The sequence below is a fragment of the Leopardus geoffroyi genome, chromosome B3 (assembly GCF_018350155.1).
Source record: "Leopardus geoffroyi isolate Oge1 chromosome B3, O.geoffroyi_Oge1_pat1.0, whole genome shotgun sequence".
NCBI classification, from domain to species: domain Eukaryota; kingdom Metazoa; phylum Chordata; class Mammalia; order Carnivora; family Felidae; genus Leopardus; species Leopardus geoffroyi.
The window spans coordinates 104,002,694-104,023,748 of record NC_059337.1 but is presented as its reverse complement, the minus strand read 5'-3'; the positions used below and the strand labels follow the sequence as shown (position 1 = coordinate 104,023,748).

Sequence of the window (21,055 nt, the reverse complement as noted above, 5' to 3'; positions counted from 1 at the left end):
GATCTTTGCTGATTCCTCTATTGCTAGGACAGAGGAAATAAAATAATTCCCACCCTCCCCTGCCCTTTTTGTGTTGACCTCAGTACCTATAAATTCTTACTGGAAAAATCCTGCATTACTGATTTGTCCATTTCTGAATGCACATTATTTTTATTGAAGAAAAGAAGCTATTTGTTCTTGTGTGTAGTTTGTAAATAAGCTTCTTCAAATAAAAGTACGCTTTCACCTCTGTAATTGTCAGGACTGTAGCAAATACAATGTATTAATGTTCAACACTTACTCCAACTACCTTCTAGAATGCCTTCTGTACTGTAGAAATGCAGTGAGAATGCAGTTGTCATTTCCCAGAGGCCCTTGCAGCTGGAGTTCCAGATGTGAGCACGGCTCAGCCATTCAGATGCACTCCATGGGATTTGGAAGGCAGGAGGAAGAGATAGCCCTCGTTTCTGCACTTCGCTGGCAAGCACAGTCAGGCACATTTAGCTCCCCTGTGTCTGATCACTAGCTTTGCAAGTGTCGAAAGCAGTGGTGGGATGGCCACTTGCTGGCATGATTTCCAGGGGGCACTTGGGTGGTTCTGGCTGTAGCAGGGGCAAGGACCTCCTGACCACGGTGGCTTCCTGAAGATGACAGTGATGTTGAGGTTCTGGAGTGGAAGGCAAGAGCCGTAGCTTCGAATTTTAACAGAGAGCTTCCTTGGTATAGAAGGGTATAGCTCTGATGGTGGTCAGGTTCTGCAGAGCAGTGCTGAGGTCATTCTGGAAGGTTAAACTTGGAACCTGTCTCCTCAGTCCTTCCTGCGATCCTGAGAGCCATTTAGTGCCTTGTAACAGTCCCTTTCTAGTTTCCCTAGCTGGCACAGGTTCTGTCCTTTGTAACAGGAGCCTGACTGATATACCACAGGAGTACTTTTTGCAATATTAAATATAGTTTCTGATTAGAAAGATCTGACGGCAAGAGAAGCAGCTGAGAGGGAAGATTTAGGCATTTATTAACAGCTGCAACTATATAGGAGCCAAATCAGGGCACTTGCCATTTTGGGTACACATACGACTTTCTGCCACAGCAACACCTATAGGATCTGGGGGCGTGGGTGTGAGGCGGAGCCCTGGAGACCATAAGTCTCACATTAGCTTGAACCTATCCTAAAACTCAGCCCTAAATCCATAAGCCTGCAGGTCAGATTCTTCTGCCACAGCCTTTTCAATGACGAATGTCCCCTCCCCATTCTCTCCCTGTTGTCTCTCTTTCCTTGCCTCCCCTCCTGCAGGAGTCCTTCACCACCATCTATTCCCACAACATACATGCGTGCGAGACACCCAGACACCAGGGGGAGGAGTCCATTTGTAAAGAAACCTTGTGATACAAACAACACACAGAAGTTTCAAGGGAGACATGAGAACAAGATCTGCCGTCGAGCACATGCCTGGGAGAAAGCGCTATTACCCCTATGTGAAAAGCACAAAAAGGGGGCGTCTGGGTGGCTCAGTCGGTTGGGCGTCCAACTCTTGATTTTGGCTCAGGTCGTGATCTCTCCGCTCCTGAGTTCGAGCCCTGCTTCGGGGCTCTGCGCTAGTAGCACGGAGCCTGCTTGGGATTCTCTGTCCGCAACCCCCCACCCCCACCCCACCCCCACCCCCCGCCCCTCTCTAACACTAAAGACATTAAACATTAAAAACAAAAGCACAAGAAGGGGAAAGTGGTTCACATGGCAGGGGGAGAGGCTGTCCACAAGAACGGTCTAGGAAAGGGCAAGTCTCTTCTCTTCTGTAAGTGTGGGTTCCATTTCACTACAAGTTTCGTATCAGGCAATACTTGCTCAAGGTGCACAACTTACAGCTCAAAACGACACAGCGTGTCTCCTGACACCCTTGAGCCCGAGCTCCTGGCTCCCCACCCAGAGGCTACCTCTCTGGCGAGTGCCTTCCCCAGCGCATTTTCCCCGTGGGGTGCCTCTGCTCTGGGGGTTGCGTGGAAGCCTCCAAACTGGTGGGGAAGCGCTCCAGAGGGGGACGAGGTGTCTGCGGTGGGGGGTGGGGGTCCCGACAACCAGGATTCCAGACGCCCCCCCCCCCCCGCCCCCGGGGCAGTCCCTGGCCACGGGTCAGATCATGCACGTGGGCAGGACACCAGTGGCTGCCCAGTCCCGGTCAGGTGGGCGCACGCCTTTCCTTTCCTTTACCTTATCCAAACAGGGAACGCCATTGCCTGTTAGTTTCATTACGCTGTGCTCCGCCCCCTCCCCCCAGCTTTCCCTTCAGGTGACAGGGCTTGTGGCAGGTGTCTGTTTATGTATGTCATGTTGTTGTTCTTTGGGGTCCAAATACGTGCATCTGAGGCCGAAGACTGTTTGCTTTGTAACCTAAGTGGGCCTGCCAAACAACCCTCTGCCTCGATCGTGGCAAGTCGCCCTATTCGGCATTTACACACGACAAATTTGTGCCAGTTATCGCAGGTATTGAGAACGGGAGAGAAGAAGAGACAGGGAACCTGAGTAATCCTTTGGCAAGTCTGAGTGTGACACAAGATTCTGTTCCTTCTTAGCCATTCTGTGCCTCGTTCCTGATAATTTTGGGGTCTGCTCTGTCTCTTGCTATGAGAATTAGCATCAGCAGCTTTCAGAATGACTTACCGGTTAACCCCTCCAGAAATCTTAAGACATTATTCTTTTCTTCTCCAAATTTCCCATCCCTAAGCCTTCTAATTCTCCTTCAAATTTCCATCTGTAAAGTTAACACAATCCAATAAGAAAATAATGTGCTCTTGAGACGTTGACATGCTCAGAGCCATTTTATCCTGCCCTCAAGCCTGGAAAGTTTGAATTTTCCTTAGGATAAAAAAGTAAGAAATAATAGAATAATTCACTGTACTGTAACAATTAAATCCCGCAATTTAACATTGCTCATTGGTAAATATAATGCTCGTAACAACCAAAAGTCTCCCATGTATTGACAGACAAAAACAAAGTTATAAATCTAAACCTCCTATTCCGAACCACATTCCTAAATGTAAATAAGCATCCAAGCATGTTGCTACATATCTTTACAGAAGCAATTACAAACAAGCCTTATCAGTCACTAAGTCACCAATGCACACAACGCTTATCTGCTATGCCCTCTACTGGATAGAGTACACAAGACAAGTCGCATTATTTCCAATTAATTTTTGGCATGATCACACTGCATCTGCTTTAGGAATGCAAGGCGTGAAATTTATAGTAGCAGGTTTAATATTCCAACCAGCCAAAATTATTTCGCTACAAGGACTTACCTTTGGTGGAATATTTGGGGTTGGATTTTTTTTTTTTTTAAATACATAGATTGCTTCTCCCCTTCTTGCAACCCACTGTCCAAACTCTCAAGCTGTCACCAAACTCAGTACGTGGCAGGAATAATTTCATGCTGAGTAAAATGTGTTTAATTTCACATCCTGTAAGAATAATTACTTAGCATAATGCCACTTAAAATGTATTTCTATCTGCAAATGCTAATGAAGCTACAAAAACCTGAATCATCTTCGGAAAGAATTAGGGTATTAAGGGGGCTTCTCCTTCACTCCCTCTTCTCCTGTAGTGACTGCCTGAAGAGAGAAACCGGGACCACAGGAATAATCCGAGACTAGATCCTGCTGTCTTTAAACTGGGTGTGAGTCCAGTGGCTTGCGGGGAATTTAATCCCACAGACCTCTGCTGAGCCTCCCTAAGATGCTGGAAACAGAGCCAAAGGCTCCCTGGAGATACCCAGTCCTCACCCAGGTCCCACTGGATAGGCACCAGCAGGTAGCTGAGGCCCAGCGCCAACAAGGACCACCTGCCCTGATGGCAGGGCTGGGGGCAGGCCTGTGGCCTTTGGCCTTAAGGAACTTGTCTCTTGATCATTGGTGTGCCCAAGAAGTGTAGACCACTGTTCTAACTACTGCTCATCTTGAGGCTGAAAGCGGTCAACGAAGAACGACAAGGAGCAAGTGGAAATAGGAGTACTTTGCCTTTAAAGAAGTTAAAAAAAGAAAAACAAACAACCTTTTTATTTTGCAATAATTTTAGGATTACAGAAAAGTTGCAAAACTAGTTCAGGGAGCTTGGGGCGCCTGGGTGGCTCAGTCGGTTAGGCAGCTGACTCTTGACTTCGGTTCAGGTCATGATCTCACAGTTCGTGAGTTTGAGCCCCAAGTCGGGATTCTCTGTCTCTCCTCTCTCTGTCCCTCCCCTGCTGGTGCGCGCGCTCTCTGTCTCTCAAAACAAATAAACTTAAAAAAAAAAAAAAAAATAGTGCAGGAAGCTCTTGAATACCCTTCACCCAGCTTCACCTAATAGAAGATCTTACTGACCACAGTAAGATCAAGACCTAGAAACTATTAGTACAATGCTGTTAACTACACTACAGACTTCAATGTGAATTTCACCAATGTTTCCACTAATATCTTTCTTCGGTTCTAGGACCCGAGCCAGGATCCCACATTGCCTTTAGTTGTCATATCTCCTCAGTCTCCTTTAATCTGAGACACTCTGTCCTTCCTTGCCTTTCATGACTTTGATACTTTTAAAGAGTATTGGTGGAGTGTCCCTCAGTCTGGGTTTGTGTGATGTTTTCTCACAGTGAAACTGTGTGGGGCGCCTGGGTGGCGCAGTTGGTTAAGCGTCCGACTTCAGCCAGGTCACGATCTCACGGTCCGTGAGTTCGAGCCCCGCGTCGGGCTCTGGGCTGATGGCTCAGAGCCTGGAGCCTGTTTCCGATTCTGTGTCTCCCTCTCTCTCTGCCCCTCCCCCGTTCATGCTCTGTCTCTCTCTGTCCCAAAAATAAATAAACGTTGAAACTGTGGTCACACATCCTGGGCGAGAGTATGACAGAAGTGCTGATTCCTTCTCACTGCTCTGTAGAAGTGGGACCTACTCCCTTCCTGCAGGCAAATTCAAGGAGGCAGTGTGTGGAGGGCCTCAAGGAGTCGGTGCGCCTCTAGAACCTGAGTGGTGGGTCTCAGGAGAGTTAGGCACCGAGCCCAAGAGCACCTGACAGGCTTCTCTTACCCACCTCTTCCTTTCTCTGTTACTATAAATGGTGATGGGAGACGTGAGAACATTTCCTTGCTATAGAACATTTCCTTGCTATAGGAAGGCAGCACCAGTGTTTCTAAGTAATCTCTACGCCCAGTGTGGGCCTTGAACTCACAACCCTGAGATCAAGAGTCGGATGCTCTACTGACTGTGAGCCAGCCAGACACCCCAGCACTAGTGTTCATTTAATCCGGTGCCGATGAGATCTGCAGAAGGACAAGGGGCAGCCAGGGAAGGCAGAGTATGGTGGGTGGTGGCGGGAAGAGGTGGTGTGGGAAGAGGACCACATGGCGGTGGGTCCAGTGCCCCCTTTTGTGGACTCAGCAGGGCTCTAGATAACCTGAGAATGAGATGCAGACATCTCCGTGGGTGGGAACTTGTTCATTTGTATGGAGGGAGTGGTGGTAAAGTTTCCAATCAGCATTTGTAACAGTGAAAAAACAGGTTTGATATCCTCAGGGGGTTAAAGAGTAGTAGTGGTGGCAAAAAAGGACCTTTGGGCAGATTTTTAAGACTCGCACTTTGGCTTTCTCCCCCTCTGGAAATGGAGGCTCCACAGGGGACAGGCCCTTGTCTGTCTGGTCCCCCTCTCCCTCTGAAAACCCAGTACAAGGGCCTGGCACCTTGTAGGAACTCAAAAAATGTTTTTCCTTTTTGTTAAGTATTTATTTGTTTATTTACTTTGAGAGAGGACGCATGAATGGGGTAGGGGCAGAAAGAGAGGGAGAAAGAATTCCAAACAGGCTCTGAGCTGATAGCACAGAGCCTGACGTGGGGCTTGAACTTATGGACTGCAAGGTCGTGACCTCAGCTGAGATCAAGAGTTGAATGTTTCACCGACTGAGCCACCCAGGCACCCCCCAAAATGTTTTTTTTATTAAATGAATTCATTCATTCATTCATTCATTCATTCATTCGAAGGAGAGAGAGCAGTGTGAGCCAGGGAGAGGGGCAGAGAGAGTGAATCTTAAGCAGGCTCCACACTCGGCCAGGAGCCCAACTTGGGGCTCAATCCCATGACCCTGGGATCATGACCTGAGGCAAAATCAAGAGTTGGATGCCTAACTCACTGTGTCAGCCAGGCGACCCAAATGAATTAAAAAAAAAAATAAGCGAGTGAATGTAGTATTCAGGCACTCCGGTCATCCCCACTGGGAAATCTATGACTTTGTCCCAAGCATGCTTTTGAAAGCCTAGCACAGGTCCTGAGATGAGGACTCCAAGCTTTCTGCCCCATGTCAGTCCTCTAAGTGCTGTGAGAAGCTGTGTCGGGAGGAGAATACTCTTTGAGAGGTCTCTGGGACCGACAGACTCCACGCTGTTTGGGGGAAGGTAGAAACAGATCAAATGTATAGATGGCAACATCTAAGTTTGGAGACAGAAGGCAAATGGTAGTAGTTGAAGCTTCCTTCCTGGCGGACCATGCTCTGGGGAAGCCAGTAGGAAGAGGGAAGGACCATTGTGGCACTGGGCTCACACGGGATGGATCACACTTGTGTGTGTGCACACACACGTTCACATTGAGACGTTTCCCTTACCGATGAGACTGATTTCATTTCTTCATCTGCTCAGCGTTTCTTGGTTACTTTCTTTTAATTTCCAGTCTTCCATATAAGTTAAATAGCACATTGTTTATAATTATCATTGCAATTTAAATTGAATTGTCAATTTCATGCTTTCCAGATGCATATTTAGGGAGGACTTTTTTAAAAATTTCTTTTTAATGTTTATTTATTCTTGAGAGAGAGGCAGAGCATGAGCGGGGGAGGGGCAGACAGAGAGAGAGAGAGAGAGAGAGAGAGAGAGAGATACAGAATCCGAAGCAGGCTCCAGGCTCTGAGCTGTCAGCACAGAGCCTGACGGGGGCTCGAACTCACGAACTGCAAGATCATGACCTGAGCTGAAGTTGGATGCTTAACCGACTGAGGCGCCCAGTGCCCCTAGCGAGGACTTTTTCAAACATACAAGAGAGAAGCAAAGCAGAAGGAGGCTCGTTAATCATTTTACTCAGGTGTATAACATGGATGAGAGCTGGTGTTACCGGCATGTTAATGAAAGCAACTGGCATTGTGAATAGTTGCTATGTGCCGGGTACTCTTCAAAGCACTTTATACATATCAACCCACTTCATCCTTGCAGGCATATCATCAGGTGAATCTGTTATATCACCCACTGGACAGGGTGTATATACCCACTGTATATACCCAGGTTATATCCCCACTGTACGGGAAAGGAAATTAAGGCACGGAGACACTTGCTCCAAGCCATCCAGCTAATGAATGGCAGAGCTGGGAGTCCAGCTCTGAACATGGTACTGTCCAGTGCTTCTAGCGCAACCCAGAAAAGGCCTGTGCTTTCTGGAACAGCCTGTAACCTGGGAAAGTGAATGGAAGACTTGGGAAGGACTCCGTTTCTACTCTCTGCTCTTTCAGGGACAAAATGAGCCCAGCAGGCACACATCCTTACGTGTGCTTCTTCGTGCGGGCAGTCAGGACCCGAGCCGCCCTTCCCTCACTGGGAGGCCGTGGGGCGTTCCTGCAGGAGACTAAGTGCGGTTACGGGGACCTTCAGGGATGAGACGAGGGTTTTTGTGAAGGTATTTATCTAATCCTGTGACAATCCTGCACTCTAATAAAACAGGAAGATAGAATCTCCATCCTTACCAAAATTTCATGAAATTGCTTTAAAGCAAAGTTCTGGTTTTGTTTGATTCTTGTATAGGTCACACATTTTGCTTTTTTCACAAGTTACCTTGTATTAGCTCATAGTATTCAACAGATTTAGGTTCTGTGGATCAACTCACTGTTCAGAACGCACGCGCAAAAGGAGAAAAGTAAGGTCACATAAATGCTAACCCTGTGAAATAGGTCGCCTTTGTCAAACGCCCAGGGGGCACGCAGCATGCATGGTTCGTGTGGTCTCTTGTCTCATGGGTTACACCAAACTTCCTCGCCTCCCAAAGAGGAAGGGCCAAACTACTTTCAACTCTCACAACTCAGTGCAGGAAATTTAGGTGATTTCAGATCACTGAAGCCATTCAGTGGATACTAATTGGAATTAGTTGTTTTGTCAACAACAGTCATAGTTATTGATATGACTATTACTATTGTTATAGAGTTTTACAAATCATATATAGTCAAGAGCCAAATTTGGAAGAAATCACCATTACCTAAACACTGAATTGGTAACGTTCACAATTAGAAAACGAGACCTTTAGGTCTTCAAAGAGGAATCTGCCTTTCTGGACACTTAAAAATATTTAATAGAGTGGCTGAACCAAACAGGATAATCATGGACACTGGCTCCCGATGGCCTTGGTTTCTAGGGAGAAGAGTCTGATTCGCAATCAGTGAACATTCCAGGGGAGCTGGGACATATTTCCTTCTGTAACACACAGAAATACTATTATGTTTTGAATCCTGCTTCGGAGGGGTAAGGAATATATAGATTAATGCGACATTTTTTTCAATTGGAGTTTCCAGTAGCTGATTCAGCTGGAAGGTAATTTATGCTAACAACTTCCAAGATTTTTAAAGCGACTTTTTCTTACCACACGAAAACCTTTTCATTTGGGTGTATGTTCCTAAGTCCAGAATGGGTAAGGAAATCCTCTGTCAGAGACCAGGGATACAACTGACTCTGTCTAAAAGGGAAGGGGAAGAAAAGAAATTACATCCCAGAGGTCTGGAGAAGGGGAAGAAAGGAACTCAGTGGAAGGCTTTTAAACCATGTCCTACAACACAGTTCTCGGTTTTACATACCATTTGCCTCTAGAAAAGTTTATCGTAATTTTAATAGGGCCACATCATTTGGGGACTTTAATGTGACACACAGTTGACAGCGGAATGCAGCGGTTTTAGTGGACTGTGATGGAAAAAGGGGAAAGTACACCAGATTGAGCACAAAAGCTCATGTTCTCGTCCCAGCACTGCCATGACCTAGCTGTGTGATATAAAGCAAGTCTCTTAGTGCAGGCGTCACTTTTCTCATTCATTAAACTAGATTACTTGTGCTAGTTATACTAGATGATCCCTTATTAGCTTTTTGGCATTAACAGTCAATGAAGTTGGGTAAATTCTCCACGGCCAGTGGCTCTCCAATTTATTCTTTACTGTGATCCACAACGAGAAGTACCTTTTCTATTATGACCCAGTTCACATACATGTATAGATTTATATATCAAGGTCTTACACACACACGCACACGGATATATAGTATGATATATGTGTCAGACGTGTAACCACATACACATGTATAGGAAATGAAACTGAAAGTTTCATCAAAGAATACCCTTGTCCCCTCAGATGCATCTTGATATTTTTATTCTATTTCATGAAGAAAGAGATGGTCAATTTCCACTAACTTGACTTCATGACCCAGGATGACAATCACCATGACTAGGCACAGTCCTGCACTGTGAGGAACAGCCTCAAGGCGAATGCAAGGTGATCGCATAGGCTAGTGGTGAGAATGCTGACCACTGAAAGGAAAATATAAAAACGGTGTAGATACCAGTCCACATATTGAAGGAATGTATTCTAATTTTAGTAAAAAAAGTCGTGACACACTAAATAAAAACAACCACTAAGTACAAGTACTCTCCCATCAGTGAACTTTCCCATCTTTTTAAGTAATTAAAAAAAAAATTTTTTTTATGTTTATTTTTGAGAGGGTGGGGGAGGGGCAGAGAGAGGGAGACACATTCCGAAGCAGGCTCCAGGCTCTGAGCTATCAGCACAGAGCCCGACGCGGGGCTCGAACTCACAGACTGTGAGATCATGACCTGAGCCGAAAACAAGAGTGTGACGCTTAACCGACTGAGCCACCCAGAGCGCCCTGAACTTTCTTGTTTTTAAGTGATGCGTAACTGAACTTTCAGTTTTCAATCTTTTTTTCCCCAATTATTTATTTTTTTATTTGAGAGAGAGAGAGAAAGAGAGCGAGCTCAAGCAGGGGAGAGGGGCAGAGGGAAGAGTGAGAGAGAATCCCAAGCAGGCTCCGCACTGTCAGCAAGGAGCCCAGCACGGGGCTCAATCTCAACAACAGTGAGAACATGACCTGAGCTGAATCAAGAGTCGGCAGCTTAACTGACTGAGCCACCCAAACGCCCCTTCATTCTTTTATAGACAAAACTTCTTGAAACTTTCTCTCACCTGTTAGACTGGTTAACTCTTAAATCAAAGGAAACCTAGTGCTTTGATCAATGAATCATCTTCCATTTATAAACAATTCCTTTTAGCGTTTCCATAGCTTTTGCTAGAGTATTTTAAAAGAGCCCTTGTTTCTTATATATTAACTTTTAAAAGCACTGTTAATAATAATACAATAATATAATGCTTCCCTTCTATTTTTGGAACCTATTTTGAGGGAAGATACCATAAGAAGATTCCAGTCCTTGTGTCTTTTACCCTGTCTTCACATCCTAGATCACCCTCTGTTGGAGTTTTTGAGTTCACGTCTTGGCATGCCAGGGTATCATTGGGATTTCTGTCACGATGCTCATGAATCTAGGGTACCAGGTGACACCTGTAGGTCCCATCACACCATAAGCCAATGATGAGAAAACTGGGTCTCATTTCCCAAGCAGCGTTCCCCTTTTGGCTTTAATCGCTCACACTTTCCCATACAAGCAACCCCCACAGGTATTAAGGATATTTTCAGTGGTTCAACCACCTAGGGAATATTTCATTTAGGTGAGAAAAATCTCAAAATGTCTCCTTTTTTAGAAGGTTACATGCAAAACAACCCCTTTTAAGGTAACACTTCTAAGCACAAGGTGATTATGGTGTGCATATTTTTAAAAACAGGATATAATGTCCATTTATTAGTTTATAACCTGTACATAATACAAAAATAACTGATCGATATAAAGATTACACTCCATCTCTTGGACTTCTTTCGCCTGATACTACTTTCGCAGATTTACAACAAATTATAAACAACTGACATTATGAAAGGGTTAAATCTCAGATTTCGATTTCTATTGATTGTTACAATGTTATTTAACACTATCCTCCCCTAATGGCAAGTAAGTACAGGACTGGAGAATACCGGGCGGCTCCAGAAGCTGGATCACTGGGATGGACACCATCCTCTGTGTTCCATCCATCTTGTGAAACTTTCTCAACCTTATCAACTCAACTTTTCTAACATCATCACAGTACCTATGTTATTGAAAATTAACCCCAACCATTCATGCTTTGGATCTGCACAAAAGATCCAGATAACTCCACGTATAGGTCAGTAATTGTAGGCTTCCTGTTTATAGTTTTGGCACCTCTACCCATCTCTCCCCCTGCCGTTTTTCTTTTTGCAATATGACATAAGCTAACCTTCCCAGTACATATAATTTCCACCAGATATACATTACATTGTTGAAGAGCAATCAGAATTTTTTTCAGAAAAATCCCTTTCTCAAGATATATTCCTATTAGTTTGCTTTCCTATATCCAGGTAAGCACATTGTGTTATTCCTGAGGCTTTTTTTTTTATACCATCCTATGCTGATCCAAATCAAACAGACCTTTAGAGGGTACTGACAATGACGTCTTCATTAAATATGATCGCTGCTAAAGCTTTAGCTCCGTGTTTGCTCTGTAATGCTGTGCCAAGATATGGCCTTTAGATGTTCCCAGAATCCCTGGAAACGTGACTTATTTGTTTGTGAGCACAGGCTTTAGAGTGATTTTTGCAGGCACAACAAAATGTGAGGATGAATCTTTCACTGGGCTGGAAATTTTGTCTTTACCCAACCATTGGGCTTGGAGCCACTTAGAAGAAGAGGACTACTCTACATTGGTGCAACTGTAAAACATACCAGCATTAAAACAGAGCAAAAGAATTTGCTCTAACTGCGAATTTTCATTTCTTCTGAATATTAAAAGTATTAACATTTCTAAATTCCAATGGCTATTGGTGGGAACTGTAAGGAAGGCCTCACATTGTTTAACTTTTAAAATACAAATTTAAAAAGCCGGTCTTCATATCCTAGCCTGATGACTTAAAGAAATCAGCAGAGTATCAAAAAATAACCCTAACACTCAAAATGGGCTTTGTTTAGGTATCATAAAGGCTAAGTCAACATAGTGGTTCTACCCTAGGAAGATGGCCAGAGATAACATTTCACAATTTCTACTAGAAGATCTCAAGAAAGCATACTAGTAATTGATGCCCTCCCAGTTTGGCTTTATTTTGAGTAATAGGACAAAACACTTAAAAAAAAAAAAAAAATGAGACCTCTGAAGAAAGCAAAGGAAAGAGGAAAGTCAAAAGTAAGAACCAAGCACAGCTCCCATCAGCGGGAATGCGGCTGGGGGGCTTTGTCAGAGGGCTCAGAGCCACAGTCCCCTTCCCTGCTTGCCTCCCGTGTGCGCCAGCCTCCGCACCAGGCAGGAGGGCACTGCAGCGCGAGGAGAGGCAGACAGTTTTGCCGGCTCCCACTTGCTCTTCAGGCCAAAGTCCGGGCAGAAGTTGGCCTTGTGGGGTTCCTGTCGCCCTGCCAACCCGTGGCACTCCAGGGACATTGCTAGGAGAATCCTGGCCAAATCCCGCATGAGAAGTCACCTCCTTCACATTGTCTTCCATGTCGGGGGGTTAGACTAAAAGAGACCCCTTCTGTCAGGTTTTATGGTGTTTGTGCACCAGCCGGGGAAAAGTATGAGAGAGAAAAAGAAAGCAACTTGTTTAACCTCGCACAAGAGAAAGGAGAGAGTTCTTCAAAATAGTTGATCTGGGAATGAAGCCCAACCTCCCCAAATCTCGGTTCAGTTTGCTATTTTTTCATTTACTGTTGGTTTTTAACAATTTAAATAATTATCACCCTATCTACTTGGGGCCATCATATCATTGCTTTCTCAAAGAGAGAGTGGTCCAAAGCCATTGTTGCCCAAGTACCGTCCAGAATAAATCTATGCACCATTTGACAACAGTCAGCACACAAAGCATATTCAGACGTATATATGTAGCACCACAGTACAGACACAAATAAGCACATCTTCTCGAAGAGACTTTTATTTGCCGTTCTTAAGGCCACGAACAGGAAATACTACTTTGAATGAGGTTCTTCTGACACCACGTGTATATAGATGCCCAAATGCATTTTCACATCCACCTGTATAGAGATGTTCAGAAACAAACACGATCATCTCACACATGCACGCGATCTCTTTGCTGAACCAATAAAAACAATGCACGTCCAGGAAATGTTTATTCGAATTTTATTGTACCTCTCGTAAGCAAAGTGGAAATCATAATCTCACATGATTTCTTTCAAATGGATAAACTTAGACAATTTATCAATGCCTCCTTAAATTTTTACACCACACTGAACTCCAACAGGTTTTTGTTTTAAGGTAAACCAGGTTTTCGGTTCTTCCCCGTGGAGAAGTTACTTTCAAGTCAGTGAAAGTTCTTGGCCCATGATTAAAAGTCTTTGCCAATTAGCACTCAACAACTCCAATTCATTTTTTTCTGGTTCAAGATGAGTAGGAGCCTAATAAGGCTGTGATAAAAGGGCAAAAGGCACTGAGAGCCAAAAGCGGATTAATGAGCTCCTCCGTTTATTTGTCTTCCTAACAGCTGAACTGTTACAACTATTGACACTCTTCAAAAGGTTCCGCTCTGAACCCTGTCCAGGCACTGCAGGCTCCAATGGACATCTTCAAATCCAGAGAATGGAGGGGCAAGAGCTTCCCCTGTGTGATGCCAAAACCAACAAAGCCCCATGGATCAGGTAATGAAACTTCAGCTTTTCCCCCTTTGAGATTTATTTACTGGCAGCTGACAAGGGGCAAATTCAGCTCGAATTGTGCAGTCAAGGCCCTGTCAAGCTTTGAGAGGCACCCTTGTCTTGAAGCACCTTCATGACTGGCATTTCACTCAAAAGCCCTCGGCGCTGGTCCTTAACAGCTTATGACATCACAAAGGACACTCCAGACAGATGCCTACATGGCATCCTGCAGCATTTTAAAAGAGAATTAGTGGTTTTAATTATGGTCGTAGTATGAAAGGGAACCATGCAAGCTCCACAGGAGACCTTTGATCAGACCCTTTTGCTAGTACAATGCCACGGAACTGTGACTATTCCTGGTAAGGGGCCTTTTCTTGCTGAATGACTCACCAGTGATCTTTGAATGCAGACAAGCTTCTAGCCCTCCCTCTTCATTAGTGAGCATTTCTATACAGGGGCCTATATAGCGCTTGGAGTCTAGGAGCTATACAATTGGGGGGAAAAGAATCCCTACAGATTCTGGCCTCTACTTAGGAAGTGCTGAAGGACTCGGAGTGACTTTATTCATTAAAACAGGTTGCTATTAATTAACTGTCATAATAAAATAAAGAACTATTATTTGCATTTCTTACTATGTTCTCTTTAGTAATATGTATAAAAGATGCTTGTAACAGAAATGAATTTATTGAACAACTTCCCCCATCCCCCCCCACTGCCCCCCAATCCCTGCCTTTTTTTTTTTTTTTTTTTTTTTGCATTTTGGCCGCAGGAGCTTACTAATTATTGGGCCCGGATTTATGAATCCAAATAGAAGTAAAACATAAATATAAAATCAAGCAAGGAACTACAAAATTCTTTTTATTTGCCACTCTATGCAACTGAGAGAAAGCAAACAACAGCTTAGCTTTATTTTTTGATGCTTTCAGAGAATCATCAAAGACAATAAAACCCCAACTTTTTTCAAAATATCACTGGGTTGGTGTTTAGCTTGAAGTGTGAGATTATGTAATAACCAGAGCTACTAAAAAAAAAAAAAAAAAGTATTTTAACTTGAAGAAGAGCAAGATTCACTCTCAAAAAAAAAAAAATCGCTTTTTGGGAAACAGAAAATGTGTCTTTGGTCTGGTATGAATGTTTCAAGAATTTAACCTCAGAACGGATCCCAGTAAAAGGGCCCTTAAAAAGATCCGCAATCGATATTTAAAGTATATGAAAATAACCCATTCTCTGCTAGCATCCAATCAAGCAAAGTCATTAGGTGAAAGACGGAGGAAGTAGGAAGGTTTTTCTGAAAGATTCTCACTGAAATGCTAATTTGGTAACACTGGATAAACAGAATTTGCATAGGGAGCATATGGCAGTAAGGAGCACAGTATACTGAACAGTATACTGCCCTACCACGTTGCTGATATCTGGGAGCTGACTCGGTCTTCGAGTTTTGTGTACAACTTCTTTTCTTGGAGGAAAAACTTTTGGACTTTGGAATTTTGGAAGCGGGAGGATGAGCAGGTTTTTCACATTCTGCTGCCTCAGACATTTTTCTTATTCCTCAGACTCTGCAGTTCTTTTCTCAGGTGCTTTAGAGCAACTAAAATATCAGGCAGCTGTGGATCATTCCGTGCTTTCTGAGTGTAGAGACGGAAATGTCTGATGGTTTCCGATAACAAGACTTCAGGGTCTGAGTCTCCTGCCCGAAGGCGTAACATCCGCTCACAGGCGATGGCATAGTTCTTGTGCCAGTTCACCGGGTGCTCCTTTCGTAAATAGACAATCTCCTTATAGAGCTGAAAAACGGCAAAAATGTTGGTATTCCATTGTTACCCCTTGACTTTTTTTTCAAAAACCAGAAAACACAGAGGAATTAATAACACAAGGGAAAAAAAATCCAAGCGGCCGATAGTCAAAATCTAATCATTGCTAGGCCATGCAGAAAATGCAAGAATGTTACTGTAATTATGACAGTGGCAGGAGGCAAATGTACTTCATCTAAAACTGCTTCTGGGGTTTTCGGATGTGCAGAGGGAACCTAAGACACACGGTGTCAGGACATAATGCTCTTCCTCCAGAAAGATGTTCTGGGAAAGGGATTTAGTTCTAATTCATGGAAAGCTATTTACTCAACAGGCAGAAAGGTTGAAACTCTAAATTTAGCTGTTAGAGGGAAAAAAATAGCTTTCTTTAGAAAACTGCATGGAAAAAGAACTTGAAGGAATTTAAATTTTGACCCTCATTTTCACATAGATTTCTCTCTACATTAAAAACAACAGTAATAACAATAGCAACAATAAAACAGCTCAAACAAATCCGTCATCGAATAGGCTGGGCGGAACAGAATTTAAGAGATGTCCTCACGGCGAGATGCTCTTTGGAGCACCCTATAATTATAATTTTAATAGTTAACACTTTGCCCACAGGAATCAGGAATTTTGTTTTTCCAACATCAGAGATAGCATTAATCGGACAGAGCTGGAATCTTTGGTATTGAGTTTTCCAGGGAGAAACATCAAAATTCAACAAATGAAAGACACAAATCTGCACAACGGAATATTCAACTTGCTTATTTGGAAATTTCACAGCCTTCCTGAGGGCTGTCAGATTGGACTCGGATGTACAGGAACTTGAGGTCAGCAGCAGACTCAACATGCAGAACAAGCAATGATGCTTTTCTACAGGGACAAGGGCTTTTGCAGTTAGAACTGTATTCATCACATCATTCAGCTGAAAGGAACCCAACAGATCATCTATTGGCCCGACTTCTACTCCAGGGCAGATAAACGCATATGTCATCTTGGTATTTACTAACCTTTAGTCTCCAAGCTGGCCTTTTTTTTTTTTTTTTTTTTTTTAAGTTTATTATTTTGAGAGGGAGAGAGAGTGAGAGTGAGGGAGGAGCAGAGAGAGGGAGAGAGAGAAGCCTAAAGTCTCCGTGCCGTCAGTGCAAAGCCTGGCTCATAGCTCAAACTCACCAACCGTGCGGTCATGACCTGAGCTGGTATCAAGTCGGACGCTTAACGGACTGAGCCACCCAGGTGCCCCCAAGCTGGCTTTTAAAGCAGTTGGCCCATGCGCTGCTTTCACTCCGTAACAAAGGAAACGGTCACCTCGCCCTTGCATGTACGTGGAAACTGTGACGCTATCTTCCACTCTTCCATTCTCTTGGTCAGTTATCCAATGTTTCCCTGTCTTTCCTCAGGTGTTTTTTTTTTTTTTTTTTCCTCTGTCTGCTGCTTCTTTTTCCAAGCCTTGCTGACAGGCACAAAGCAGGCACCCAGGAACTGTTCAGAAAACGGTTCGGCTTTCAGAATCCCACCTGGGTTCTGGAGTTCAACACAGAGGCCAGCCTTTCAGTGAGCATTTCCCCAACGGCTCAAGAGGATGAGAGGCTCGCTCATGACCTCCCTGTTACAGTCATTAGATAACAGAATGAACATACCACCCGTCTCTCGAACACTTTGTTACCGACGCAACGTCAACTTCTACCAGGTGGCCCATTAAGCCACATGTGCTGTATCTTAAGAAGCCGGTCATTTCTCATCACATGGAATTACGTTTCCTCCTCTATGTGACTGTTACCGTGACATTAGTCTTAGCAGACTGTATTCTATTTAGTGGGGACACCAACTTATCGAATGCATTCCTAAAGCTAATGGGGATAGTCCCTGCTCCCCCACTCCACCTGAACTTAATGTCTCCTGAACTGAAAGTTCTGCATCAGCTATTGAGTGGAATACTATAAACAATGTCTTACACCTAACAAGAACGTTCTTGAAATACCAGTACTGGGGGGGTGGGTTTGTGTTGACCCATCAAGTATTTGACCTCATTTGTCTTGCAAACAAAGTCACATATCTGGAGGCATATGCAAAGAAGACACCCACGGACTTGTGTCCACTGGAAAGAGTAAAGCTTCCAGGTCCAAAGGGACAATGAACCCGTGAATTAGCTTCAGTGGTGCCCTAGCAACGGTGGCCATGGAACAGGTCACTGATGAGAATATGAAGTATCAGTAAGTCTCAGGGATTTCTCCCAACTAAATACTATTTGTTTTTCATGGAATCACAGGGTATGAGAGATGAACAGGATATGACATGACCAGGGCATGAGAGATAATTAATAAAGCTTAAAGCCCACTTCTATTTTTAGAAAAAATCGAGGCCTGGAATGTTTAACTGACTTACAGTTGACAATTAGTGGTGGAGTAGGCCTTGAACCTGGATCTTCCAAATGCCAGACAGAACTCCAGCTTGCTGCCTCCTGCAGTCGATCCCTTGCTGTCCTCAAGTGGGCACCTCGGAGGGTTCTGCCTTTGTCCCTATCGACTGTCCTTCCTCGCCCACTCTCCCACTACCCTGCCCACAGTCTGTCTGGCTAGCTCGTTTGAGCTTTCAAGATGACACTCCAGTGACATCTCCGAAGACTACCCCCTCCTTCCTCACCACCCCTCGCCAGGGGGGTGTACTCACGTACAGTGTGCTGTTCCCACAGCACCTCTGCAAGACTGAATGTAACCGAGGACTCTATCTTCTGTCTCCCTCTCTAGCCTGGTAGCAGGGACAATACTTGGTCATCTCCAACACAATATTTGGCACAGACTGGGCGATCAATAAGCACTCTGTGAGTAAATGAATAAATGAACAATGAACCCACGATCACAAAATTTAGGAGTAAAATGAGTCCTACGGATTGGACGCTGTGTGATTTTGACTTAGCTCTAAACCACTGCCCTGGTGAGTAGACCCACAGCACCTAGAGGCTGCGGAAACACCTCAGGTGCTCACATTTATGGCTCCCGGGCTCTGGTCTCACTGGCCCATGCCAGGACATCTGTTTCCTACATAGTAGGCTCCAAGATGATCTCTGAAGTCTGAGGAACCCAGGGCTAGAAGTCACAGAAAAGAAGGGGCTCATTAAAACGGAGCAACAGCAAGCCTGTGCTCCACCCTCTCTTTTCCCGTCAGTGAGGACCGCCTGCACAAGAGTCTGTGTGTGGCCAGGCCATCTGAAGGTTGGGTTGGCTTCAGTCAGAAGACAGGGCCACAGTCAGAAGACAGAGCCTCTTGCCAAGACCCTTTATCTTTCTCATGAAATCCCACCCAGCCAGGAACCTATCCTTTCGAGTGCAGCCAGGGTCATGACTTTTGTCTAGAGGGCAAACCCGTCAGAACTTGTCTGGTGGTGACTGTTTCCTGTTCCAATGGCTTCCTATTAGTTTCCTCTGCTGTTGTAACAAATCAGCACAAACATAATGGCTTAAGACAGTATACATTTATTATCTTACCCTTCTGGAGGTCAAAATGCATAAAATCGAGGATTTTGTAAAAGCAGCGGCGCTGTGTTCTTCGAGGGGGCTCTAGAATCTGTTTCTTTGCCCTTGGTGGCTTGCAGAGGCTGCCTGCACTCCCTACCTTGTGGCCCCTTCCTCCCATCTTCCAGGCCAGCCACGTAGCGTCTTCGAATCTTTTCCTCTGACCTCTGCTTGCATCATCACGTCTCCTTCTCTCTGACCCTCCTGCCTCCTTCTTAAAAGGGCCATGTGATTATGCTGGGTCCACCTGGATAATCCAGGATAATCTCCCCACCTCAAGATCCTTAACTTAATCACATGAGCAAAGTCCCCTCTGTCACGTAAGGCCGTATATTCACAGGTTTCAGAGATTAAGACATGGACATCATTTGCCAACCACACCATTTACTTTAGACATTATTTGTGATGTACGAGTAGTTTTCCATTTATACTGCTTTATAAAAGCCAAATAAAACTAGAAACAAAAAAGTAAAAACTCTACTGGGATACACACTACCTCCATTCTAATCCCCACCACCTTCCTCCCAAATATATTTATATATGTAAAAATGGAACATACGTTATATGCGTGAGTGTAGAGTTGAGCCTTCACATTTGGAGGTACGTTTGCTGTTTCTGCCAGGTTAAAGATGAAGAACGGGGTTTTCATCCTGGGAGTGCAGGGGTGGGTGGGAATCTTCATTAAAACCATGATGTCAAATTTCACACGTACAGCTACATCAACCAGATTTTTCCACTGATAAGGAACACACCAAACCCTTTACTGCATTGTTTGTACCTCTCCCATATTCACAGAAGTTTATTCTGAACCAACAGCAACTCCTTCTTTCCCCACTGCCAACACGCTGCATCCGCACTGCTTGCCAAAGCTTTTAGAAAAAAAGCTTAAATTCATCATCGCTATTATACATCATTTCATTCTTCCTCCAGATGCACATTACTGTCATGCAGGAGCAGCCAGGAAGGGGGAGACTTGCTGAGTTTGTCAGCACACCCCTGAAGGGACCCATCGCCACGGCTCATGCCACGTGTGACTAGTTCTTCAAAGGTAGCTGGACTCTTTGACCACATGCACTCATCCAAACTGTATTCAGCACGCCAGTTAAATTAATACCTGCCTGAATAATGACTTGCTTCCTTCTTTTAGGTGATTTCTCCCCCAGCTTTCCTACATTCAGTCACAGTAAAGCGTTGTACAAACATACGGTGCGGTGCATCTTTGATCAGTTCTTCAAAGCAAGTATTTGTCCCTATAGCTAGGCTGATAACTTGAATTATGCTGTTTTCTGGCTTTTCAAAAAACACTATTGCATAAACCACAGTACATCTATTTTTGTAATTGCTATTTTGGAGCTGTATTTCTGGACACTTTTTTTAAAAGCTCTTTAAACTTATGTAAATCCTTTATATCATAACTCAATCCTCGGTGTGGAGCACAGTCCCGGGCTCAGATTGGGCACCCTTCCTTTGCCGAAGGAAGTACTTCCTATGTACTTGGTTATCACCCTCTGTATACCACTTAGGACTTTCATATTAATATCCAGGCCAAAGTCTGTTAGCGTTAGAGATTTTGAATGTTTCAAAATAATGGCAGTCAACAGCATCACCACAACGTGTTCCATACACGCACAACAGGAAAGTATAGCATCTAGGACGTTGATATTCAAATCTGCTCCCTTAGACTGTGAGCCCCTCGAGGGCAGGAAATGTGTTGTATTCATATGTGTAGCTTCCAAGCCTGGCATGGTCTCTGGCCTCTGGGAAGTATTCAGCAGGTGCTTAGTTAAATTAGCACATTCCACATGGATCCAGGGCAGTATTAACTGCCCCTCAACAATTACACTCGCTTTGGTTTACTCGAGGCAGAGAGCACCAGAGCACAGCGCTGTGCCTGAGTCAGGGAGATGTGAGTTTCAGATTCCCATCTCTTGCAGCAATCTGGCATTGGCCAGTAACGTCTCTACCTCCAGTG

The 21,055-nt window shown here is 44.3% G+C and overlaps 1 protein-coding gene across 9 annotated transcripts in view; it reads right to left on the bottom strand.

Moving 5' to 3' along the window:
* The window catches only part of TMEM260 (transmembrane protein 260), an 88,864-nt gene that overhangs the window by 8,877 nt on the left and 58,932 nt on the right, over positions 1–21,055 (bottom strand). For 2 of the 9 annotated variants that reach the window (XM_045451061.1, XM_045451066.1), the window contains 2 exons: positions 19,643–19,733; positions 16,947–19,297 (listed from right to left, as the gene is read on the bottom strand). In XM_045451061.1, the coding sequence (XP_045307017.1) occupies positions 19,010–19,297; positions 19,643–19,733 (379 nt within the window). In that variant the 3' untranslated portion in view covers positions 16,947–19,009. Of the gene's footprint in view, positions 1–9,350; positions 9,531–12,400; positions 12,665–13,249; positions 15,563–16,946; positions 19,298–19,642; positions 19,820–21,055 lie in introns of those variants that run through there. The other 7 variants (XM_045451064.1, XM_045451065.1, XM_045451063.1 and 4 more) reach the window with 7 other exon arrangements.